Source organism: Tachyglossus aculeatus, chromosome Y2 (genome assembly GCF_015852505.1).
Source record: "Tachyglossus aculeatus isolate mTacAcu1 chromosome Y2, mTacAcu1.pri, whole genome shotgun sequence".
NCBI classification, from domain to species: domain Eukaryota; kingdom Metazoa; phylum Chordata; class Mammalia; order Monotremata; family Tachyglossidae; genus Tachyglossus; species Tachyglossus aculeatus.
In genome coordinates this window covers 3,768,730-3,794,333 of record NC_052094.1, presented here as the reverse complement: position 1 = coordinate 3,794,333, position 25,604 = coordinate 3,768,730, and the positions used below count along the sequence as shown (strand labels likewise).

Here is a 25,604-nt window from a genome sequence, read left to right as displayed (position 1 = left end):
ACACCCCTTCTGCCCCCCCGCAATTTTATGAGCCATGTGATATACTCTATCTCAACTTCTCTTCTAATATTGATTTAATCAATTGCTTATTAAAATATATGTTGTTTTTCTGTGCGTGCATGCATGCATACATGTGTAGAAAAAGTATTCTGCCCCAGATGAAATCGTGCAGAGGATGCACTCACTCCAAATCGACTCGGTACCTTACCATGCAAGCAGCACACCTCCAGGTAACTTTTCATGATTTCGCACCTTCACTTTAGATCAGGTTTTTTCGTATCAACCCCCTCCATTATGGAATGTGCATCTTGAATGAGGAGGATAATTGTAAACCCCTTCAGCTGTATTTCAGGGAATGTGCGTCAGACAATCAACTTTTTTTTTCTGACAGCTAAAATCAAATCTGATTTAAGGGTTATGTTATTTTTGAAAGGCTCACCTGCTGAAATCCCAGCCTGGCCTTTTGGCAGAGGGCCTGCAAAACGGAAATACTAGTGTAAAGCATAAATCGAACAGAATCCCAATTTCTTTCAAACCCAGGTAGGCACAGCATGTAGGCCCTGGTTTCTGTTGGGCTAACAGTTAGACTTTTATTGATTATGGCAAGTTTATTGGTAGATTACAAAAACTGATACTGTCCAGTCATCAGAGTGCTTTTGAATAATGATGTCAGATCTCTGAGAAATTCCTTCTAACTAGTTCCACTGAGAAAGGTGTGCTTAGAGTACTTTAAAACTTTGCAGACTTCGTAGCCTGGCTAAGCAACAACCTGGCTAAGGGCTGTGGATTCTAACCCCAGCTCTTCCACCATCTGATTGTGGGCAAGCGTTTGGACTCCTTTCTTCAGCCTTCCCAGACTGAGCCCCCTCCTTCCTCTCCCCCTCGTCCCCCTCTCCATCCCCACTGTCTTCCTTCCCTTCCCCACAGCACCTGTATATATGTATATATGTTTGTACATATTTATTACTCTATTTATTTATTTATTTTACTTGTACATATCTGTTCTATTTATTTTATTTTGTTAGTATGTTTGGTTTTGTTCTCTGTCTCCCCCTTCTAGACTGTGAGCCCACTGTTGGGTAGGGACTGCCTCTATATGTTGCCAACTTCTACTTCCCAAGTGGTTAGTACAGTGCTCTGCACACAGTAAGCGCTCAATAAAATACGATTGATTGATTGATTGATTGATTGATTGATCACTGCCGCTGTCCACCTCCTTCACTCTTATGCTAGATCTGCTGAACGCTGCTGGCGAAAGTCTAAACACCAAGCCAAACTTGTTCACTTCAAGTTTATCCTTTCCTGCCTTAACTCTGTCCTCTCCTCTGCCAGGCAAAGCTATTTCTCCTCCCTTATTGACACCCATGCTCATCATCCTCGTCAGCTCTTCTGTACATTTAACTCCCTTCTCAGGCCCCCTGTTTCTCTCTGTCCTCCATCCCTCACCCCCAACGATCTGGGCTCCTACTTCATCAGTAAAATTAATTTCATCAGGTCTGAGCTCACCAAAGTCATTCCTCCTCCTTCTCCAACCCCCCAACTCTCAACCCTCTGTGCTACTCTCCCATCCTTCCCAACAGCATCTTCAAATAAGATCTTCTCCCTTCTCTCAAGTGCTACTCCATCCACCTGTGCTTCAGACCCCATTCCCTCTCACCTTATGAAATCTCTTGTCCCTTCTCTCCTCCCCTCTTTAACTTCCATGTTCAACCGTTCACTGTCCACTGGTTCCTTCCCCTCTGCCTTCAAACATGCCCACATCTCCCCCATCCTAAAAAAACCCTCGCTTGACCCCACCTCCCTTTCTAGTTATCGCCCTATCTCCCTCCTACCATTCCTTTCCAAACTCCTTGAACGAGTTGTCTACAACTGCTGCCTCGAATTCCTCAATGCCAACTCTCTCCTTGAACCCCTCCAATCTGGCTTCTGCCCCTACACTCCACTGAAACTGCCCTTTCAGAGGTTACCAATGACCTCCTTCTTGCCAAATCCAATGGCTCCTACTCTATCCTAATCCTCCTCGACCTCTCAGCTGCCTTCAACACTGTGGACCACCCCCTTCTCCTCAACACGCTATCCAACCTTGACTTCACAGACTCCGTCCTCTCCTGGTTCTCTTCTTATTTCTCCGACCATTCATTCAAAGTCTCCTTTGTGGGCTCCAACTCCCCCTCCCATCCCCTTACTGTAGGGGTTCCTCAAGGGTCAATTCTTGGTCCCCTTCTGTTCTCTATATACACTCACTCCCTTAGTGAACTTATTCACTCCCATGGCTTCAGCTATCATCTCTACACTGATGATACCCAAATCTACATCTCTGCTCCTGCTCTTTCTTCCTCCCTTCAGTTTCAGGTCTCCTTCTGCCTTCAGGACATCTCCATCTGGATGTCTGCCTGCCATCTAAAATTCAATGTGTCCAAGACTGAACTCCATATTTTCCCTCCCAAACCCTGCCCTCTCCCTGACTTTCCTGTCACTGTAGATGGCACTACCATCCTTCCCATCTCACAAGCCCTCAAACTTAGTGTCATCCTCGATTCCTCTCTCTTGTTCACCCCTTACATCCAATCCATCAACAAAACCTGCTGGTCTCACCTCCGCAACATAGCCAAGATCTGCTCTTTCCTCTCCATCCAAACTGCTACCTTGCTGGTTCAATCTCTCATCCTATCCCGACCGGGTTAGTGCATCAGCTTTCTCTCTGATCTTCCATCCTCCTGTCTCTCCCCACATCAGGCTATACTTCACATTGCTGCCCGGATCATCTTTGTGCAGAAACGCTATGGGCATGTTACTCCCCTCCTCAAAAATCTCCAGTGGCTGCCAGTCATCCTACATATCAAGTAAAAACTCCTCACTCTCGGCTTCAAGGCTCTTCATCACCTCACCCCCTCCTACCTCACCTCCCTTCTCTCCTTCAACAGCCCAGCCCACATCCTCCACTCCTCTGCTGCTAACCTCCTCACTGTACCTCATTCTCGCCTATCCCGCCATTGACCCCCGGCCCACGTCCTCCCCCTGGCCAGGAATGCCCTCCCTCCACACATCCACCAAGCTAATGCTCTTCCTCCTTTCAAAGCCCTACTGAGAGCTCACCTCCTCCAGGAGACCTTCCCAGACTGAGCCCCCTTTTTCCTCTTCTCCTCGTCATCCCCCCGCCCTACCTTCTTCCCCTTCCCACTGCACCTGTATATATGTTTGTACAGATTTATTACTCTATTTATTTTACTTGTACATATTTACTATTCTATTTATTTTGTTAATGATGTGTGTCTAGCTTTACTTCTATTTATTCTGATTCCTTGACACCTGTCCACATGTTTTGTTTTGTTGTCTATCTCCCGCTTCTAGACTGTGAGCCTGTGGTTGGGTAGGGACCATGTTGCCAACTTGTACTTCCCAAGCGCTTAGTACAGTACTGTGCACACAGAAAGCACTCAATAAATATGATTGAATGAATGAATGAATGAATGAATGAATGCAAGTAGTCTTATACTTACATTAAGTATATGTAAGTGAATATGTATAGTGGCTCAGTGGAAAGAGCACAGGCTTTGGAGTCAGAGGTCATGGGTTCAAATCCAGGCTCCAGCAATTGTCAGCTGTGTGACTTTGGGCAAGTCACTTAACTTCTCTGGGCCTCAGTTACCTCATCTGTAAAATGGGGATTAAGACTGTGAGCCCCCCGTGGGACATCCTTATCACCTTGTAACCTCCCCAGCACTTAGAACAGTGCTTTGCACTTAGTAAGCACTTAATAAATGCCATTATCGTTATTATTATTCTATTTCCCCTTTCTGTAATTTACTTTGAGGTCTGTCTCCCCCTGTGGACTGTAAATTCATTGTGGGCAGGGATCATGTCTGCCAACTCTATTGTATTGTACTTTCCCAAGTGTTTAGTACATTGCTGTGCACTCAATAAGCAGTCAGGACGGAGATGACATTTACTAATTCAACTGTACTCTTCCGAGAATTAAGTGCAGTGCTCCGCACTCACTACATGTTCAATAAATCTTTTGAATTGATTGAAAATAAGATGACTCATCCAGAAGAAGTTCCCCAAAACAAAAGGTTAAGCAATAATCATACCTCTGTAGAGTTAAATATTCTTCAGAGAAAAGAAAAATCACTGTTTGGGAACTGGAACAGCACCAAACTGTGGAAGAGAGAGTGTTTTTTTCTTCACATCTGCTGGTGCTCCAGAAGCAGCGAGAATAATAATAATAATGGCATTTATTAAGTGCTTACTATGTGCAAAGCACTGTTCTAAGCGCTGGGGAGGTTACAAGGTGATCACGTTGTCCCACAGGGGGCTCAGGGTCTTAGTCCCCATTTTACAGATGATGGAACTTAGGTACAGAGAAGTTAAGTGACTTGCCCAAAGTCACACAGCTGACAATTGGCAGAGCTGGGATTTGAATGCACAACCTCTGACTCCAAAGCCCGTGCTCTTTCCACTGAGCCACGCTGTTTCTCTTGAAGAGGTGGGTTGTGAAAGCAAATAGCAGAATCCATAGAGCAGGCCAGTTCCACCCCAAGAGCACTGCAGAAAGAGGCCAGCCCACTCGTGTCTCCCCCAGGGCCACCGCCGCACATTCCAAACAGTCTCGGAGTGAGGGAGGGTGGCAGGTGGCCAGCAACCCCAAGCCCTGAGGCAAGGGAGGGGGTGGCATGGAGCCTTTACCCGGCACAGAGACAGGCTCGAGCCCTTGTCTTGGAGACTCCATGTTCCGCTCCCACCCTCCATGGCTAAACAATGCACTAATTCAGTCCACCAGAAGGCAATGTGTTCTTGGCTGTGCCCTGAGGGGTTCACAGGGCCAGACTGGGAAGAGCCTTGGTGTCCCACCTTGGACTAAGCAGTCCCAAGGGCCAGCCAATTGCAGCTGACCCCTCTGTCTTCAGGAGCTCATTTTGGCTCAGTGTTCATTCAGGGCTGAGTTAAATATTGGTGCAGCAGAGAAACCGGGAGGCAGGAGTTTAGTCCATCAATCAATCAATCAATCAATCAATCAATCACTCAATCAATCAATCAGTCGTATTTATTGAGCACTTACTGTGTGCAGAGCACTGTACTAAGCGCTTGGGAAGTACAAGTTGGCAACATCAATAACAACAATTTAACATAGATAAATGTTATGCACTCATTTGTTCATTCAGTCGTGGTTATTGAGCACTTACTGTGTGCAAAGCTCAGTAGTACTGAGCTCTTGGGAGAGTACAATATAACAGCAAATAGACTCATTCCTGCCCACAACAAGCTCACAGTCTAGGAGGACGAGCTCACAGTCTAGAAGGGTTTGAGCGCTGAGTGTGAGCAAAGCCCTGAATTAAATGCTTGGGAGAGCACAGATGACAGACACACTTCCTGCCCTCAAACAATCAATCATATTTATTGAGTGCTTACTGTGGGCAGAGGCTTGTACTGAGCACTTGGAAGAGTACAAGTGTGCTCTACATCCAGCACTTAGAACAGTGCTTGGCACATAGTAAGTGCTTAACAAATACCATCATTATTATTATTATTACAAGCACTTGGGAGAATACAAGTACATACAGCTATGTATATATGAGTAATTTATTCCTTTATATTAATGTCTGCCTCCCCCTCTGGATGTGGGCTGTTGTGGGTAGGGAATGTATCCATTTAGTCTTGTAATGTGCTCTCCCAAGCACCTCATATAGTGCTATGCACACAATAAGTGCTCAATAAATAAATGAATACAATGTAATAGAGTTGGTAGACATCTGCTGTGCCCACAATGAGTATTCCAGGTGTTTGACCATTCACCCTCTATGAGCAGATATATATATCTATATATATATATATATATATATATAGTATGGTGGAGGAGAGGAGTTTTTAAATAATTTACTGAATGTGTGAAATTCATCTACTTTTCCATTTTAGGTTTCATCTAATGCCAGAAGCTAAGCACAACCTGCATTTATGCTTTGTGGATGAATTCAGCAAATTAGTTGAAGACTTTCTACAGTGAACAAATGGTTGGAGCATGTCAAGCCACAATGGGAAACTCACTTCAGCACCAGTGTTGTAGTGCCCATTTAAAATAAGAAAATGAGATCCTGCCTAATCATGAGTAATAGTGGTATTTCTATTTTGTCTGTACTAAGCAATGGGGAAGATAAGTTCAGAAGGAATGTCTTTTAGAATGCCTTGGTGTTAAATGACAAATTTTACCACAGCTACACAATGTAATTATAGACTAAGTCTGGAATAATCATTCTCTTATTTCCTTTTGAGTTAATCTTGTGATTATTTTAGCCTGTCATGACTACATTCCATGGTCACTAATAAATACCTTGCATCTTTCTCCCAGTGCTTTCCGAGTCATGAATACACTCTTTCACTGGTCTTCACAGCTCCCGGTGATGTATGTTACTGTATCCAATTTTATGGTTGGGTAAACAGGGCCACCAGGAGTTACTCAATTCCCCAAGCTAATAAAGTAGTGATCCAAGCATAATTTATGTCCATGACTGCACCAGCTCAGCCTAGACATCTTACCTACAGCTCTTTATTGCTGAGCCCCAGTGATTAGTGCCAGTAAACAATTTAAACTGAGACAGGATTGGAAGAAGTTGATATACTTTTGTTTCTTTCCTCAGGAGAGAACATGGAGTTAGGCTGCAAAGCTGCACTGTCAAAAGCTGTCATGATACAAAAAAATTGTTATCATTTTAATAGCATAGATTAGGAATTAGTTTTCTGAAAAAAAATAGTCAAGACACTGCTTTGAACACATGCCTTTTATGAGTAGAAGTATTTGAACTTACACATGACCATCATTTTTTAGAGTGTTCCACATTATTACTTGACGATGTTAATTTCTGACAAGGCAAACTGAGCACCATGGTAAATGAATAAGATAGACCACGCTTATTTCAGTGGTGTGATGACGGCAGGCATTTCTTTAAGCATCATCCTCCCACTCCTCCTCCTCAAACTCCCCCGTTCATTGGCGGTGGCATGCTGGTACTGCTGGTATTCCGACACCAGGTCGTACATGTTGCTCTCGGCCTCAGTGAACTCCATCTCGTCCATGCCCTCCCCCGTGTACCAGTGCAGGAACGCCTTGCGGCGGAACATGGCGATGAACTGCTCTGAGATGCACTTGAACAGCTCCTGGATGGCTGTGCTGTTACCGATGATGGTGGCAGATATCGTCAGCCCACGGGGCGGGATGTCGCACATGGCCGTCTTGACGTTGTTGGGTATCCACTCCGTGAAGTAGCTGCTGTTCTTGTTCTGCACGTTGAGCATCTGCTCGTCCAACTCCTTCATGGACACGCGGCCCCGGAAGATGGCGGCCACCGTCAGGTAGCGGCCATGGTGGGGGTCACAGGTGGCCATCGTGTTCTTCGAGTCAAACATCTGCTGCATGAGCTCGGGCACGGTCAAGGCCCGGTACTGCTGGCTGCCATGGCTAGTCAGGTGTGCGAAGCCGGGCATGAAGAAGTGCAGGAGCGGAAAGGGCACCATGTTGACTGCCAGCTCGCGCAGATCCGTGTTCAGCTGGCCCAGGAACCGCAGGCAGGTGGTCACCCCACTCATGGTGGCTGACACCAGGTGATTGAGATCCCCGTAGGTAGGTGTGGTCAGTTTCAGGGTGCGGAAGCAAATGTCGTACAGGGCCTCATTGTCATTGGAGTAGGTCTCGTCCGTGTTCTCCACCAGCTGGTGGACCGACAGGGTGGCGTTGTAAGGTTCCACCACTGTGTCCGACACCTTGGGGGAGGGCATCACACTGAAGGTGTTCATGATCCAGTCCGGGTACTCCTCCCTGATTTTGCTGATAAGCAGGGTGCCCATGCCAGAGCCGGTGCCCCCACCCAGGGAATGGGTCAGCTGGAAGCCCTGCAGACAGTCACAGCTTTCCGATTCCTTCCTCACCACATCCAGCACTGAATCTACTAGCTCAGCTCCTTCAGTGTAATGGCCTTTGGCCCAGTTATTTCCAGCACTGCTCTGGAATGTGGGAGGGTGGGGAAAGAATCTGTATTAGAAAAATTGAAATGTTTTCCAGTAAGTGACAATTAAAGGATTATGGATGGTGATTTCAAGCAAACCAGATGGTTGATCATTGACTTTTAAATGCCATGGGCAGTTGGTCATTTTTGAACTCGCTCAGGAAGAGTGGAATTGGAATTACCTACCAAATACAAAGTTATCAGGTCTGAAGATCTGGCCGAAGCGTCCAGATCGGACCGAGTCCATCGTGCCGGGCTCCAGATCCACCAGGACTGCTCTCGGAACGTATTTGTTACCTGTGGGAGGAAGAAGAGCCAGCGTCAGATCCACGGTCAGCAGAGATAGCAGCAAAGGGCTGTGTTCAGTACAGCTCCTTGCCACAATTCACTGGAGAAAACTCCAGCACTCCAGACAAAGGAGACACAGAAAGAGAACAGGAGGCTTTTCCTTTTTTTTAGAAAGATTAAAAAGATCTATCAACAGATCCCAGCAAAGCCTCCTCAGCTTCAAGGGTTGATGATCGACAGTGATAATGAATGGAAAGGGGCCCATGTCTAGCCTTTGTATATATGTCAAATGCACTTCCATTTTCCTGGCATAAGGAAGACTTGGGATAGAATGTACTATGAGTTACCAGCGGCTTCATTATAGTAAACGTTGATTCTCTCCAATTGCAAGTCACTGTCACCATGGTAACTGCCAGTTGGATCGATACCGTGTTCATCACTGATGACCTCCCAAAACTGAAATAAATAAGTTGAGATAAATTATTGGAGAGGCAGGCAAACAGGAATTCCAGTATCACCCAGGCAAATGTTAAGATGGCCGTTTTTCTCCCTGCTTCCTCTTCACAATGATGAGGAGGGTAGTTATGGCTCTTACTCTTTTGAGCAGAGAGCGGTAGCAGTTGAGGTGCAGGGAGATCCGGCAAGCGCCGGAACATAGGATGCTCACGGAATCTGCACCGACGAAGCCTCCATCTGTTCAATTGATTTTTACGCACATCATGGAGGGACTGAAGGGAATCCCCAAACCTGAATAATGGCAGGATCTCTCATCGATAAAGCAACCCTGGTGAGGGGAGTAGTACAGACTACTCCTAGTAAGCGCTTTTAACAGAGATCACGGTTATTCCCAGGAGCTAAAGGAATTTTGCTACTTTCTTCCACTGGTTGGATCAATCAATCAATCAATCGTATTTATTGAGCGCTTACTGTGTGCAGAGCGCTTGGGTGTACTAAGCGCTTGGGAAGTACAAGTTGGCAACATATAGAGAGAGTCCCTACCCAACAGTGGGCTCACAGTCTAGAAGGGGGGGACAGAGAACAAAACCTAACATATTAACAAAATAAAATAAATAGAATAGATATGTACAAGTAAAATAAATAAATAGATAAATAAATAGAGTAAAAAATATGTACAAGCATATATACATATATACAGGTGCTGTGGGGAAGGGAAGGAGGTAAGACAGGGGAGATGGAGGGGGGACGAGGGGGAGAGGAAGGAAGGGACTCAGTCTGGGAAGGCCTTCTGGAGGAGGTGAGCTCTCAGTAGGGCCTTGAAGGGGGAAGAGAGCTAGCTTGGCGGATGGGCAGAGGGAGGGCATCCCAGGCCAGGGGGATGACGTGGGCCGGGGGTCGACGGCGGGACAGGCGAGAACGAGGCACGGTGAGGAGATTAGCGGCAGAGGAGCGGAGGGTGAGGGCTGGGTTGTAGAAGGAGAGAAGGGGGGTGAGGTAAGAGGGGGCGAGGTGATGGAGAGCCTTGAAGCCGTGGGTGAGGTTGGATCTCTCTTGGCCAAAAGCCCCACCCAGCCCATCCAAGCAGCACCATTTTTATATCTCTGACCCAGATGCCCGTCTCCAGACACCTTTCAGGGAGCGGATGGAAAGCCAGTCACGGTGAGGAATTGCCCTGGGATCATTCTGTGGTTTGTCTGTGGGTGAGAAATCGATTGAAAATTGACAGCAAGAAATGGGGGAGCAGCAGGATGGGCATTAGTGGCGATTTAGGAAAACCCTATCTTTCCCTCACCTGACCCGTCCCCTCAGCTTACGCGTCCGTCTTCTGATGACTGTACCGACACGATCACAACGCTTAGGAAACGATCCGAGCCCTCGCTTGGATACAAAATACCTCCCTGTAAACTGACGTGGTGAGAATCCGGTACGGTTTGCAATCCGGTGGCCTAGCGGTTCCCGATCGTGCGAGGCAATGACAGGAATGGGCACGTCACGGGCTACGTGCCCCAGGCACCAAGCGTTCGTGTGAACCGACACATGTTCTCCTCCCGTTTGGGAGGAGAAGGGGGATGAACGAGAAGGAGATCACCTGCTTCGGTTTATTTTAAAGAGGGCGTAGGTGAGGTGGCTGCGGGGAGGGCATCGGCGCAGGGCTGTGCGGCTCCTGCGGATGAGACTGCAGTCAGGGCACGGTCGGGAGGTGAGGTCACCCGCGGGCGGAGCGGGGCGGGGCGGGGTGGGGGGTCGCCCGCACTGTTGCTCACCCCCTTCCATCTTCCCGGAGGGGGACCCCCCATCCCCCACCCCCCCCCTCACCTTGGCCCCTATCTGTTTGCCGCATTGGCCGGCCTGGATGTGCACGATCTCCCGCATGGTGGTCGGTTTGAAAACGAACTCTTCCCCGGCTTGTCTGCCTGGTCCCAGTCCTGCTCTTGCTCGCTATCCCGAACCCGAACCCGACCCTGCAGCTGGGCGCGTCCTCGCCCCAGGCTCCCTCTTTTCAAGTGGGGGGTGTTCGGGGAGGGCGGGGCGGGCGGAGAGGACTCCGCCCCTTTGACTCATTCAGGCGCCGGGGCCCCTCCCCCAGCGGCCGGGCGCGCTCCCGCTGGCCAGGACGGGTTAAGTCGGGAGCGCGGCTGGCGGGAGGAGCAAGGGGACGATGGGGAGCGGAGAGCGGGGAGAGCGGGCGGGAGTAGGAGAGTGCGGAAGCCCCAAGGGATGGAGCGCAGGGCGAGGCTGGAAGGAGGAGGAGGAGGAGGAGGAAGGGAGGGAATGGATGAGAAGGAGTCTGGGAAAGGGCGCGGGAGCCCGAGGAAAATGAGCGCAGGGAGGGGCTCCGGCAACGGGGAAGTGGCCACCTGCTCTCCCCCCGTCTCCGGTCCGTTTTCCGGCCGGTGCGGGGGACGGTGGCCAGGGCCACTCCGGGTGGCCGGGGGCACCGTCCCAAAAGGCACAAAAGACACAGGTTAGACCCAGTCCCAGTCCCACGTGGGGCTCACGGTCTGGATCTCCATTTTATGGGTGAGGTAGCTGAGGCTCGGAGGAAGTGAAGTGTGTCCAAAGTCACACAGCAGGCAAGTAGCGGAGCCAGGATTAGACCCGAGGTCCTTCTGCCCCTCGGGCCCGTAATCCGTCCACTAGGACACACCAATTCTCGGTATTGAGAAGCAGCCTGACTTAGGGTAAAGAGCTCGGGTTTGGGAGTCGGAGGTCGTGAGTTCTACTCCTAGCTCCGCCACTTGGCAACTGTGTGACTTTGGGCAAGTCGCTTAACGTCTCCGTGCCTCAGTCACCTCATCTAGAAAATGGGGGTGAAGACTGAGCCCCATGAGGGACAACCCGATTTCCTTGCATCTACCCTGGTGCTTAGAACAGTGCTTGGCACATAATAAGTGCTGAACAAATATTATTGTTATTAAGCCCAGTGTCTAGCACATAGTAAGGGTTTAGTGAATGCCATCTTTATTATAGTCATCACCGTTATCCCCTGAAGCCAAGGTTTTCACAGGGGAAGCCTGGCCACCGGGGCCTCAACCTTACCCTGCTTCTCCTAGGGTGGGTGGGTGGGTCCAATCGGGGTGCCACTTGAAGGGAGAATGGAAAGGGGTGCCCTGAAGCCGAGGGGTCACTGAAGGCAGGGCCGTCTTCTCTTGGCGGCCAGGCTGCCGCCAAGGACCTGCTTCGCAGTCTAGCTTCTCCCAGGTTGTGGGTGACATCATTCACGGTAGAGGGCCTCGGTTTCTCCATCTATAGAATGGAGCAGTAATGCCTTCCCCTTATCGGGGATGTTGAAAGGATAAAATGAGTCAGGCGGCCTACTTGTGGGAGGACAGGTGCCCTATAAAACCCCAAAATTGCAACAGTTGTAACCCTTGCAAAGGTAGCACTTAAAGCACCTTTGGCAAGAGGCATTTCCTAAGTATATGCACATTATAGGGCATGGTTATTATTCCTTGCAAACCTCATTCATGACAAGAAACTCCCTCACGGAAACCTACCATCACTCCCAGGTGATGGCTCACTCTAGATTAAAGCTTCAATTGCTGTCAGCGTTTGTTATTCTGATTTACACCTGCTTGGAGCTTCAGACAAGTAAATATGTAAGTACACTTGCCTCCGCATTGGGGTTGACTTTTCATTCTAAGCCTATGCAGGATGGGGGCAAAGTTGGAAGAAATTTAATATCCAGGAAGCACTGACTTGAGGATGCAAAATCAGTAATAATAATAATAATGGATTTGTTGAGAATTTAGTATGTACCAGGCACTGTATTGAAAGCTGGAGTCATTGGACAGAGCCCCTGTGCCACGTGAGGCTCACAGTCTCAATCCCCATTTTGCAGATAATGTAACTGAAGCAGAGAGAAGTGAAGTTACTTGCTCAAGGCCACCCAGCAGACAGGTGGCAGAGGCAGGATTTGAACCCATGACCCCCTGACTCCCAGGCCTATGCTCTATCCAGTACACCATGCTGTTTCTGTAAATCAATCGATGAATCATATTTATTGAGTGCTTGCTGTGTGCAGAACGTTGTTCTAAGCACTTGGGAGAGTGCAACACAACAATATAACAGACACAACATATAGCAATGGAACACCCACTTTGGCCCCCTGATGCAAAGACACCCGTCTCTACCTCCCCCAACCCCCCATGGGGGGGGGGGCCGTGGCCCTGAGAGGAGATTTAGGCAGGGCTACACCCTCTCACTCCTTCCCTTTCACCCAGAGAGAAGTGTGCCTTGGGTATCCTGGGCACAGAATAGAATAACTTTTCTGAATGGAGAGAATTCTTCCAACTCCACAACTCATGTTGGTTTTTCCTCTCTCCGATTCTAATAACCTGCAGTGTTTCCTCCATCCCTCTTAGCCCATGACTTGATTGGACTCCTTAATTTCTATGTCTCCTCTGGTAAGGAAACACAGAGATATGTTCTGTCCTCCAACCATAAATGCCTTCCCCTAACCCCACTGGAGTCTCTCAATGCTTGCTGCTGGTACCTGGAGAATGGGTTAAAGAGTGTGAATGACTCGGAATGTGAATGACTCTGCAAAAACATTCACCTCTACTAAAAAAAAACCCCTCAGCTCCATGCCCTTCTGATAATGCAATACCCTTTTCCCCTTCCCTTAAATAAAAGTCCTATACAAGTAAGTGATTCCAGATATTGGTCATTAGATTCATTCATTCATTTGTTCATTCAATCGTATTTATTGAGCACTTACTGTGTGCAGAGCACTATGCTAAGTGCTTGGGAAGTACAAGTTGGAAGTACAAGTACACTTGGTAAACAAAGTTTTTTTAGCGGTGGGAAAAAAAAAGTAGACGTTTTAATAACCGGAAGACTCCTTCGTGCCCTCTCCCACTGACCCCAGAGGAGTAACTAAAACAACAGCTTAGCTTTGCTAAGCACTTCAAGTTTCGAAGTGAGGGACAAACTGCTCACTGGATTTAGAACAAAGGGCAGCTAGGTACTAACGAGGCTCTGGCATAGAGAAAGTAATTACATTTTCAGGAAAACTGCAGGCTCTTTGGTCAATTTTCTCCTCCATTTTTGAATCCCAAACTTCAGTTGCAAGCACTTTGGGAACGGTTCTGAGGAAAATAAACTTTCATTCACTCATTCATTCAATCATGTTGACTGTGCATTTACTGTGTGCAGAGCACTGTATTAGTGAGGCAGTATATTACAGTGTAATACACAGGCTTTAACCAATTTGCATGCATGTATGCAACTATTTTTTTAACACCATATATCCTTGTGCTGATCTGTGAATTGTGTTCTAGCGCTGAATAAATACAATTGAACGAATGAATGAATCTAGACAGATGTACATTATGGAAAGAACATTCTAAAACATTTGTAATTCTTCACTGGAGTTCTACTCAGATTGCACAGTGAAGAAAAAAGTTATGAGAATAATAATTATTATTATGATATTTGTTAAGCACTTACTACATGTCAAGTATTGTTCTAAGCAGTGGGGTAGATACAAGGTAATCAGGTTTTTCCACGCGGGGCTTACAGTCTTAACCCCTGTTTTACAAATGAGGTAACAGAGGCACAGAGAAGCTAAGTGGCTTGCCCAAGGTCATACAGCAGACAAGTGGCGGAGCCAGCATGAGAACCCATGTCCCCTGACTCCTAAGCCTGTGCTCTTTCTGTGACCATATAAAGTGCTGACGATCAGAAGGAGGTTGGCGTACATTTATTCAGTGACTGTTATCTCGGTTCACCAATACTACCTTCCACCAGGTACTGAATCCTCCATTTTACCGATGAGAAAACCGAAGCACAGAGACCTAATGTGTTTTAGGTTATGAGCCCCATGACGTTCAGGGACTATGTTTAATTCCCACTTGTGTTTCTTCTCCTAGTGCTTAGTACAGTGCTCTGCACACAGTAAGCACTTAATAAATACTATTATTACAGTTATTACTGCCTGCCAAACAAAGGGAAAACATCTTATTTATTTATTTATTTATTTTAATTGTACATATCTATTCTATTTATTTTATTTTGTTAGTATGTTTGGTTTTGTTCTCTGTCTCCCCCTTTTAGACTGTGAGCCCACTGTTGGGTAGGGACTGTCTCTATATGTTGCCAACTTGTACTTCCCAAGCGCTTAGTACAGTGCTCTGCACACAGTAAGCGCTCAATAAATATGATTGATTGATTGATTGATCTTGGATGCACCAGCTACCTAAACAGTGGCATCTCAATGACTACATCATACTGTCACAGAGGATCTGAGGAATGAATGGCTCACAACAGGCGTGTATCAGTCGGACAGTTGTCTGATCTGCCACAAGCTCACAGTGACTATGGCTATGTGGCTATGCATCAAAAAGTGGCTTTGAAACTGCCAAGAGGCTATTGTCAGGTATCTGGAGAACGAAGACATCAGCAAGAGGTTCCATGGCAATACTGCAACAGGCCTGTTGGAAGAGGGAACCCCATCAGGTTCCAACATAAACAGCGGATGGGCGTTTGTGTGCAATACTTTCTACCAGACTGCTGTCAAGACACTGGGTTTGGTCTGACAGACTCACCAACGTTGGTTCAGTGAGAATGACTCAGAGTTAAAAAAAAATCCATGCAGCAAAACAGATTCTGCACCGACACCACCACCTCATGACTCTGGCAAAGGAGAGACATATAGGAGCTTTTGTCAACTTGCAAGACGAGTTAAGGGACAGTTAGTACGGTACCTAGCACGTAATATGTGCTTGACAGATACCGTAAAACAAACTTTAAAAAGCAAATGCAGCAAATGGCGAAAAGCCAGAGGGGAAAAGACTGTCCCCAAACTGAGAAAGATTACACATTGGAAAAGAGAAAAGAAAGTCATGTAAGCTATCATAGCATCTCCTAAGAATGGATATAAACACTAGCTTTATCACAGACCAAGGGTTATCTTGAAGAGATGGAAGCAAAATTTCAATATTCTCCTCAATATATTTTTTATTATTGAAGTTGAGGCCCTGAGAAATACAGAAAACCCATCAGTACATAAAGACAATGCACTTTCCCCAGCTACTGAGGGGGTCACTACAGTAAGTGGTTAAAGTATTTAAAAAGGCAAAGCGCATGGTTCCCATGGCATAACTACTGGGATCATCACCAGTGGGTAAGCACTTGGAAGAGCACAACAGGGGAGGGAGAAGCAGAAACATAATAATTATTGTAATAGTTTCTTAAACACTTACTGTGTGCCAAGCACTTTATGAAGTGCTGGAGTAGATGCAAGATAATGAGGTTGGATCAATCAATCAATCAATCATATTTATTGAGCACTTACTGTGTGCAGAGCACTGTACTAAGCGTTTGGGAAGTACAAGTTGGCAACATATAGACACAGTCCCTACCCAACAGTCGGCTCACAGTCTAGAAGGGGGAGACAGAGAACAAAACCAAACATATTAACAAAAAAAGTAAATACAATAGATATGTATAAGTAAAATAAATAAATAAATAGACTAATAAATATGTACAAACATATATACATATATACAGGTGCTGTGGGGAAGGGAAGGAGGTAAGACGGGGGAGATGGAGAGGGGGACAAAGGGGAGAGGAAGGAAGGGGCTCAGTCTGGGAAGGCCTCCTGGAGGAGGTGAGCTCTCAGTAGGGCCTTGAAGGGAGGAAGAGAGCTAGCTTGGTGGATGGGGAGAGGGAGGGCATTCCAGGCCAGGGGGATGACGTGGGCTCGGGGTCGACGTCCCGGGACTCCGTTCCCGAGAGGCCCGCCCGCCCGCCCGCTCGCCATCACACCGCGCAGCCTTGAGGCTCCCGGAAGGATCCTCTCAGAGCGCGGCCATAGACGCCCGTTCCCGAGAGGCCCGCCCGCCCGCCATAACAGCGCCCCCACAGACGCCCCCTGCTTCCACCCCTCCTCCCCACCTTAGGCGACCTTCCTTAAAGTGCCCCCCATCCCCCCCCCTTCCCGGTCTGGTCCTGACTGACTCTCCCCCTGCCCCCAGGTAAAAAGCCCTTGTTAGCACCATGTTACATTAACAACAACCTCATTCGCACCTCCTCAGCCCTCCCATGCTAGTTATCTGTTCGCTCCTCTCCCCAGGTATCTCTGCTCCCTGACCTCCCTTAACAGGCTTACCCTACTCCAGCACTTACTATTTTGTATCTGCTCTCTGTGACATCATTATCTGCCAATTTTATTATTGCCATAGCATATTGATTGTTTAACTACACCCTGTGATGCCATCACCTACTTATATCATTGCTACTGTTTTATTGCTTCTGCATCTCAATTGCTAACCTCCCGCTGTACTGTCACTCGCCCTGCTGACCTCACCATGAACTTTCAATTCCCTTGCTCCCAACTGCCATTCCCATTCCATACCTTCCCCTTCCCCTCTCCCACCCAGCTTTTTCCCTCCCTCTTCCCCACAAAGACCACTCCCCCTCACCCCCTACCAAGGATCCCTCTGTACCAGCGCCAGTCCTCCACTCCTCCCTCCCGGCCCCCTCCCTCCCCTTCTCCCCACCCCCACCCCATCCCAGTTCTCCTTTCCCATTGCCACCCCCCTTCCCACTCTCCCTGCCCAGGCCCCCGCCAACTCATCCCAATCCAAACCCTTCCCACCCCTCACAACCTTCCCCCTCCCTCCCCTCCCTCGACAGCTGCTGCCAAGTGTGGCCTCTGGAGCCCCCGCTCCGTTTTAAGTAAGATCCCTTTCATCCTGGACCTATTCCTTTCCAGCTCTCGACTCCTCCTTGCCCTAACTGAAACGTGGCTGTCTCCAGACGACACGGTCTCTTCTGCTGCTCTCTCCAGTGGAGGCCTCTTCTTCTCCCACTCCCCCAGACTCACCGGAAAAGGAGGAGGTGTCGGTTTCCTTCTCGCCCCCCAATGTCGCTTTCACACTATCCCTCCTCCCCCTTCCCTTTCCTTCCCTTCCTTTGAAGCCCTCATTATTCGCCTCTACCACCGCCTCCAGATTCTTGTAGCCATCATCTACCGCCCTCCCGGCCCCACTTCCAACTTCTTTAACTACTTTGACCCCTTCCTCACCTTCCTTCTCTCCTTCTCCATGCCCACTCTGATCCTCAGAGACTTCAATATCCACATGGATATCCCTAACGACTCCTCTGCCACCCGCCTTCTATCTCTCCTTGACGCTGCCAACCTCTTCCTCCACCCCACCTCACCCACTCACCAACTTGGTCATGCCCTCGACCTCATCATCTCCTATCGCTGCACTGTGTCCACCCTCACCAACTCTGAAATCCTTCTCTCTGATCATAATCTTCTCACCTGCCTCCTCACTCACACTCCTTTCCCCTGTAAATCTGTATTACTCCCTCACAGAGATCTCCGCTTTCTGGACCCCACCCATCTTTCAGAGCGCCTCACACCCCACCTCGCCGCCCTCTCCTCTCTACCCAGTCTTGATGATCAGATCACTGCTCTCAACTCTACCCTTTCTACTCAGCTAGACTCACTCGCTCCCCTTTCCCTTCGCCGACCTCGTACCACTAACCCACAACCCTGGATCACTGCCACTGTCCGCCTCCTTTGCTCTTGTGCTCGAGCTGCTGAATGCTGCTGGAGAAAGTCTAAACACCATGCCAACCTCGTTCCCTTCAAGTTTATCCTTTCCTGCCTTAACTCAGCCCTCTCTTCTGCCAGACAAAACTATTTCTCCTCCTTCATTGACACCCATACTCATCGCCCCTGCCAGCTCTTCCGTACATTCAACTCCCTTTTCAGGCCCCCAGTTCCTCCCCCTCCTCCTTCCCTCACCCCCAACGATCTGGCCTCCTACTTCATTAACAAAATTAAATCCATCAGGTCCGAACTCCCCAAAGTCACTTCCCCCCTTCTCCAACCCCCCGGCTCTCAACACTGTCTGCTACTCTCCCATCCTTCCCAGCAGTGTCCTCAGAGGAGCTCTCCTCCCTCCTCTCAAGTGCTACTCCGGCCACCTGTGCTTTTGACCCCATTCCCTCTCATCTCATGAAATCTCTCGCTCCATCCCTTCTCCCCTCCTTAACTTCCATCTTCAACCGCTCACTCTCCACTGGTTCCTTCCCCTCTGCCTTCAAACATGCCCATGTCTCTCCCATCCTAAAAAAACCCTCTCTTGACCCCACTTCACCTTCTAGTTACCGCTCCATATCCCTCCTACCATTCCTTTCCAAACTCCTTGAACGGGTTGTCTACACGCGCTGCCTAGAATTCCTCAACAACAACTCTCTCCTCGACCCCCTCCAGTCTGGCTTCCATCCCCTACATTCCACGGAAACTGCCCTCTCAAAGGTCACCAATGACCTCCTGCTTGCCAAATCCAACGGCTCGTACTCTGTCCTAATCCTCCTCGAACTCTCAGGTGCCTTCGACACTGTGGACCACCCCCTTCTCCTCAACACGCTATATGACCTTGGCTTCACAGACTCTGTTCTCTCCCGGTTCTCCTCTTACCTCTCCGGTCGTTCATTCTCAGTCTCTTTTGCAGGCTCCTCCTCCCCCTCCCATCCTTTTACTGTGGGGGTTCCCCAAGGTTCAGTGCTTGGTCCCCTTCTGTTCTCGATCTACACACACTCCCTTGGTGGCCTCATTCACTCCCACGGCTTCAACTACCATCCCTATGCTGATGACACCCAGATCTACATCTCTGCCCCTACTCTCTCCCCCTCTCTCCAGGCTCGCATCTCCTCCTGCCTTCAGGACATCTGCATCTGGATGTCTGCCCACCACCTAAAGCTCAACATGTCGAAGACTGAACTCCTTGTCTTCCCTCCCAAACCTTGCCCTCTCCCTGACTTTCCCATCTCTGTTGAAGGCACTACCATCCGTCCCGTCTCACAAACCCGCAACCTTGGTGTCATCCTCAACTCCGCTCTCTCATTCACCCCTCACATCCAAGCCGCCACCAAAACCTGCCGGTCTCAGCTCCACAACATTGCCAAGATCCTCCCTTTCCTCTCCATCCCAACCGCTACCCTGCTCATTCAAGCTCTCATCCTATCCCGTCTGGACTACTGCATCAGCCTTCTCTCTGATCTCCCATCCTCGTGTCTCTCTCCACTTCAATCCATACTTCATGCTGCTGCCCGGATTATCTTTGTCCAGAAACACTCTGGGCATATTACTCCCCTCCTCAAAAATCTCCAGTGTCTACCAATCAAACTGCGCATCAGGCAGAAACTCCTCACCCTAGGCTTCAAGGCTGTCCATCACCTCGCCCCCTCCTACCTCACCTCCCTTCTCTCCTTCTACAGCCCAGCCCGCACCCTCCGCTCCTCCACCGCTAATCTCCTCACCGTACCTCGTTCTCACCTGTCCCGCCATCGACCCCCGGCCCACATCATCCCTCTGGCCTGGAATGCCCTCCCTCTGCCCATCCTCCAAGCTAGCTCTCTTCCTCCCTTCAAAGCCCTACTGAGAGCTCACCTCCTCCAGGAGGCCTTCCCAGACTGAGCCCCTTCCTTCCTCTCCCCCTCGTCCCCGTCTCCATTCCCCCATTTTACCTCCTTCCCTTCCCCACAGCACGTGTATATATGTATATATGTTTATACATATTTATTACTCTATTTATTTATTCATTTATTTTACTTGTACATATCTATTCTATTTATTTTATTTTGTTAGTATGTTTGGTTTTGTTCTCTGTCTTCCCCGTTTAGACTGTGAGCCCACTGTTGAGTAGGGACTGTCTCTATATGTTGCCAATTTGTACTTCTCAAGCGCTTAGTACAGTGCTCTGCACATAGTAAGCGCTCAGTAAATACGATTGATGATGATGATGGTGATGACAGGCAACAATGAGGCATGGTGAGGAGATTAGCGGCAGAGGAGCGGAGGGTGTGGGCTGGGCTGTAGAAGGAGAGAAGGGAGGTGAGGTAGGAGGGGGCGAGGTGATGGACAGCCTTGAAGCCCAGGGTGAGGAGTTTCTGCCTGATGCGCAGATTGATTGGTAGCCACTGGAGATTTTTGAGGAGGGGAGTAATATGCCCAGAGCGTTTCTGGACAAAGATAATCCGGGCAGCAGCATGAAGTATGGATTGAAGTGGGGAGAGACACCGGGATGGGAGATCAGAGAGAAGGCTGGTGCAGTAGTCCAGACGGGATAGGATGAGAGCTTGAATGAGCAGGGTAATGGTTTGGATGGAGAGGAAAGGGAGGATCTTGGCAATGTTGCGGAGCTGAGACCGGCAGGTTTTGGTGATGGCTTGGATGTGAGGGGTGAATGAGAGAGTGGAGTCGAGGATGACACCAAGGTTGTGGGCTTGTGAGAAGGCAAGGATGGAAGTGCCATCAACAGTGATGGGAAAGTCAGGGAGAGGACAGGGTTTGGGAAGGAAGACAAGGAGTTCAGTCTTGGACATGTTGAGTTTTAGGTGGTGGGCAACATCCAGATGGAGATGTCCTGAAGGCAGGAGGAGATGTGAGCCTGGAGGGAGAGGGAGAGAGCAGGGGCAGAGATGTAGATTTGGGTGTCCTCAGCGTAGAAATGATAGGTGAAGCCATGGGAGCGAATGAGGTCACCAAGAGAGAGAATGTAGATCGAGAACAGGAGGGGACCAAGAACTGAACTTTGGGGAACCCCCACAGTAAGGGGATGGGAGGGGGAGTAGGAGCCTGCAAAAGCGTCTGAGAATGAACGACCGGACAGATAAGAGGAGAACCAGGAGAGGACAGAGTCTGTGAAGCCTAGGTTGGATAGCGTGTTGAGGAGAAGGGGGTGGTCCACAGTGTCGAAGGCAGCTGAGAGGTCGAGGAGAATGAGGATAGAATGAGCCGTTGGATTTGGCAAGCAGGAGGTCATTGGTGACCTTTGAGAGGGCAGTTTCTGTGGAATGTAGGGAACGGAAGCCAGACCGGAGGGGGTCGAGGAGAGAGTTGGTATTGAGGAATTCGAGGCAGCACATGTAGAAAACTCGTTCAAGGAGTTTGGAAAGGAATGGTAGGAGGGATATGGGGCGATAACTAGAAGGTGAGGTGGGGTCAAGAGAGGGTTTTTTTAGGATGGGAGAGACATGGACATGTTTGAAGGCAGAGGGAAAGGAACCAGTGGAGAGTGAGTGGTTGAAGATGGAAGTTAAGGAGGGGAGAAGGGATGGAGCGAGAGATTTCATGAGATGAGAGGGAATGGGGTCAGAAGTACAGGTGGTCGGAGTAGCACTTGAGAGGAGGGAGGAGAGCTCTTCTGAGTACACTACTGGGAAGGATGGGAGCGTGGCAGAGAGTGTTGAGAGCCGGGGGGGGTTGGTGAAGTGGGGCGAGTGACTTTGGGGAGGTCGGACCTGATGGATTTAATTTTGTTAATGAAGTAGGAGGCCAGATCTTTGGGGGTGAGGGAAGGAGGATGGGGAGGAACTGGGGGCCTGAGAAGGGAGTTGAATGTACGGAAGAGCTGGCAGGGGTGATGGGCATGGGTGTCAATGAGGGAGGAGAAATAGTTTTGTCTGGCAGAAGAGAGGGCTGAGTTAAGGCAGGAAAGGATAAACTTCAAGTGAACGAGGTTGGCATGGTGTTTAGACTTTCTCCAGCAGCGTTCGGCAGCTCGAGGATAAGAGTGAAGGAGGTGGACAGTGGCAGTGATCCAGGGCTGTGGGTTAGTGGTACGAGGTCGGCGAAGGGAAAGGGGAGCGAGTGAGTCTAGCTGAGTAGAAAGGGTACAGTTCCTGTCCCAGATGGGGTTCACGGGCCTAAGTAGGAGGGAAAGCAGGATTGAATCCCCCATTTTACAGATGAGGAAACCGAGGTAGAGAGATATAAAGTGACTTGTCCGGGTCACACAACATGAAAAATACATAAAGTTACAAACGGCAGAACCATCTCCTCCTTCCCGCTCTCCTTCTTTTCCCTACTTTCCCTCCCACAATGTCAGAATGCTATTCATGCCTTATATAAAAGTATCTCCTTATTAAGATAGAGAATGTTGCAGTCTGTGTTCAGGGAAACATTTAATCTGTTCCCTTCTTTGTAAATACCCTTCTGCAAAGAAGGGGTAGCTGATCTGGTAACTTTGTGACTATAGAATTTTTAGTTTTAAACATAAAGAATGTGCTTACATATGCATTAGATAGTCACACCATTCAAAGTCTAAAACATTCGTCATTGGCGCTCGCTAATAACAGTTTACAAAATTCATCTCTTCTGCCCCCTTTCCTGGAAGTGCCATATCCTGATAGGACAATGTAGACAGTGTATGTTTCTGACCCTGAACTGCTGATGCTAGTTGTAACCACTTCAAGGCCTGACAAAGAAGAGTAAGTCTCATCTCTGGTTCACTGGATACAGATACAGATACAGTCAAGCGTCTTCTTGATATTCCCATTTTTGGTAGTTTTACTCTCGGGATGGAGAGGGTGGGAGTGGAGGGGAATAAGTAGCACTCCATGATCCATCTTCACTCTGAATGTTCAGAAGGCCCTGATCTGACACTGGAACAGAGTGATTGCTTTGTCTGATCCCAGATTTACCCAGAAGTTTTTGCCCAGGCACAGCATTTTGCTTCTTTTTTGGTGGAGCTGAGAATTGACCCCTTCGTTGATGTGAGTTTGAGGGTTGGGTTAGAGGGTATAGGCGAAAAAGGAGAAAATGTCTAGTACTTTTTAAGAATGTTGATTGGTTTGAATCTCTAGTTTCCCAGCCTCTAGAAGGCCATTTGGCCCTTGTTAAAGAGGCAGACCTGATTTCGAAGGTATCTGACTAAATGGCCTGCCTTGCCCAATAATTGATAATTGCAAAATAATACATAATAATACATAATTTATTTATTTGTATTCATTTCTGCCTCTCCCTCTGTACTATGAGGACAGGAACAGGGATGTCTCTACCAACTCTACTGCACTGTACTCTCTCAAGTGCTTAGTGCAGTGCCCTACACACAGTAAGTCTCAGTCAAAACCATTGACTGATTTGGCTTACTTGATTTCAAACCCCAACTTCATCCTTTTCTCCCCTCAATCAATCAATCAATCAATCAATCGTATTTATTGAGCGCTTACTATGTGGCAGAGCACTGTACTAAGCACTTGGGAAGTACAAATTGGCAACACATAGAGACAGTCCCTACCCAACAGTGGGCTCACAGTCTAAAAGGGGGAGACAGAGAACAGAACCAAACATACCAACAAAATTAAATAAATAGGATAGAAATGTACAAGTAAAATAAATAAATAAATAAATATTTATTCCCCTTCCCTTGCTTTGCTCCCCTCCTATCTTACTGTCAAGCCACACACAGAATTGGTTTAGTAGAAGAATTCGGCCTTCTTCCTGAATTACCTCATGGAGATCTGACTTCCCACCCCACCTCTCCTGACAACACCTCATAGAGACCTGACTGCCCCTACCCACCGGCCCAGAGGAACCACTGAGGTAAGAAGAAAGTTTGGTAGAATTTGAGGGGTGGGATTGGTTGGATCTGGAGGATGGCTCATGAAACTGAACTCCAGTTGGCATCAATTTCCTGAACAAGGTCTCTTTGGAGGGGAGGCCCTGGGACCTAGGTAGGTGGGGAGACTAGCCTGGACAAAGCGTTGTTAATGCCAGTTTTAACCAACAGCCTCTAGGATTCAATTCCGTCAGGCTGGAGACTGGCTGTTTTCCCCGGGGATTCTGAAACCTGCTTTTTCTCCTTTTAAGGTGACTGCAAATATTGGTCTTCGGGACCAGCGGCGAAGCTCACCATTAGGCTTCATTGGGAGAAGCCGGGGAAAAGCTCAAGCACTCAAGCAGAACATGGAGAACAAGATACAGTACAAAACTGCGGTCATCTGACTCCAACTTCCACTTTGGGCTTCAGTCAGAGTGAAAAAGAGAGAGACAGAGACCACCAGACCTACTTAGACTGTGATCCCCATGTGGATCCTGATTATCTTGTATCTGCCCTAGTACTTAATACAGTGCTTGGCATATAATAAATGCTTAACAAGTACTATTATTATTATTATTATTATTCCAGGAATTGATCAATCATATTTTTTGAGTTTTAACTTTGTGCAGAACACTGTATTAAGTGCCCAGAAGCATATGCTATAACGGATTTGTTGACCTGTTCCCTGTCCATTAGGACCTTAGCGTCTAGAGAGGTAGACAAATATTAAAATACATTCCGATATGTAGGTAACTTTTATGGAGTCTAAGGGTACAAATCCAAGTGCAAGGGTGGCACAGTCTGGAGTACGGGAAATTAGGGCTTAGGCAGGGAAAGCCTCTTGGAGGAGATGTGATGTTAATTAGGTCTTGAAGGTAGGAAGAGTGAGATGAAGGGAGTAAGGAGGAAAGGGGGCAAATTGGAGGGGTCAGGACTGAGTAGAGGGTCCCAGTTCAGCTGGAGTATCTCTTCTAGGGTCTCATGGACATTTGGTGGAAGGGTAAACTCAAATGGAGGAAGCTTTTCTGTTCAGTTTGAAAGGAGAGCAGAGGGATTTAGGGAGCCGCAGAAGGTACATTTTGCTGCAAATGGGCGGGAACAATGATTCTGCATTCTGTGTGCTTAATAATTCACCACAGTGGGGGCTCCCTTCCAGGACCTGGGAACACACTGTCTCACACAAGGCAACTGACAAAGGAATCGTTATGAAACATCATTTTATACCTGTGTTTTGGCATATTTTCCAAACCTTCTACTGGGGGATACCAATCATCATCATCATCAATCGTATTTATTGAGCGCTTACTATGTGCAGAGCACTGTACTAAGCACTTGGGAAGTACAAATTGGCAACATATAGAGACAGTCCCTACCCAACAGTGGGCTCACAGTCTAAAAGGGGGAGACAGAGAACAAAACCAAACATACTAACAAAATAAAATAGAATAGATATGTACAAATAAATTAAATGAATAAATAAATAGAGTAAAAAAATATGTACAAACATATATACATA

At 48.1% G+C, this 25,604-nt stretch overlaps 2 protein-coding genes and 1 long non-coding RNA gene across 4 annotated transcripts in view; 2 read left to right on the top strand and 1 right to left on the bottom strand.

Moving 5' to 3' along the window:
* RIPK1 (receptor interacting serine/threonine kinase 1) overlaps window positions 1-5,941 on the top strand; it is a 28,564-nt gene extending 22,623 nt beyond the window's left edge. Inside the window, 2 exon segments of the mRNA XM_038768082.1 lie at window positions 140-230; window positions 5,914-5,941. Coding sequence (XP_038624010.1) covers window positions 140-230; window positions 5,914-5,924 — 102 coding nt within the window. The 3' untranslated portion in view covers window positions 5,925-5,941.
* Window positions 5,942-6,757: 816 nt separating this feature from the next.
* Window positions 6,758-10,682, bottom strand: LOC119946686 (tubulin beta chain-like). Its single transcript, XM_038768102.1, has 4 exons — window positions 10,557-10,682; window positions 8,630-8,738; window positions 8,181-8,291; window positions 6,758-7,992 (listed from the first exon to the last, which is right to left on the bottom strand). Exons 2-4 carry the CDS (start codon window positions 8,717-8,719, stop codon window positions 6,904-6,906), a joined length of 1,290 nt encoding a protein of 429 aa, XP_038624030.1. The 5' UTR covers window positions 8,720-8,738; window positions 10,557-10,682; the 3' UTR covers window positions 6,758-6,903.
* Window positions 10,339-24,532, top strand: LOC119946689. Of its 2 annotated transcripts, none has more exons than XR_005456453.1 (3): window positions 10,339-10,440; window positions 23,947-24,090; window positions 24,358-24,532. It is a non-coding gene; the product is annotated as an uncharacterized LOC119946689 (long non-coding RNA). The 2 variants fall into 2 exon arrangements; XR_005456454.1 differs by lacking the exon at window positions 10,339-10,440 and adding an exon at window positions 12,263-12,340.
* The last annotated feature ends 1,072 nt before the right edge of the window (window positions 24,533-25,604 follow it).

Bases quoted from the DNA above. Each gene is read 5' to 3' on its own strand.
- LOC119946686 (XM_038768102.1), bottom strand. From the start codon at position 8,719: ATGAACACGGTATCGATCCAACTGGCAGTTACCATGGTGACAGTGACT. The intron at 8,292-8,629 runs GTAACTCATAGT...TTCCTCCCACAG, and splicing joins TTACTATAATGAAGCCGCTG to GTAACAAATACGTTCCGAGA. The intron at 7,993-8,180 runs GTAGGTAATTCC...CCCACATTCCAG, and splicing joins ACCTGATAACTTTGTATTTG to AGCAGTGCTGGAAATAACTG.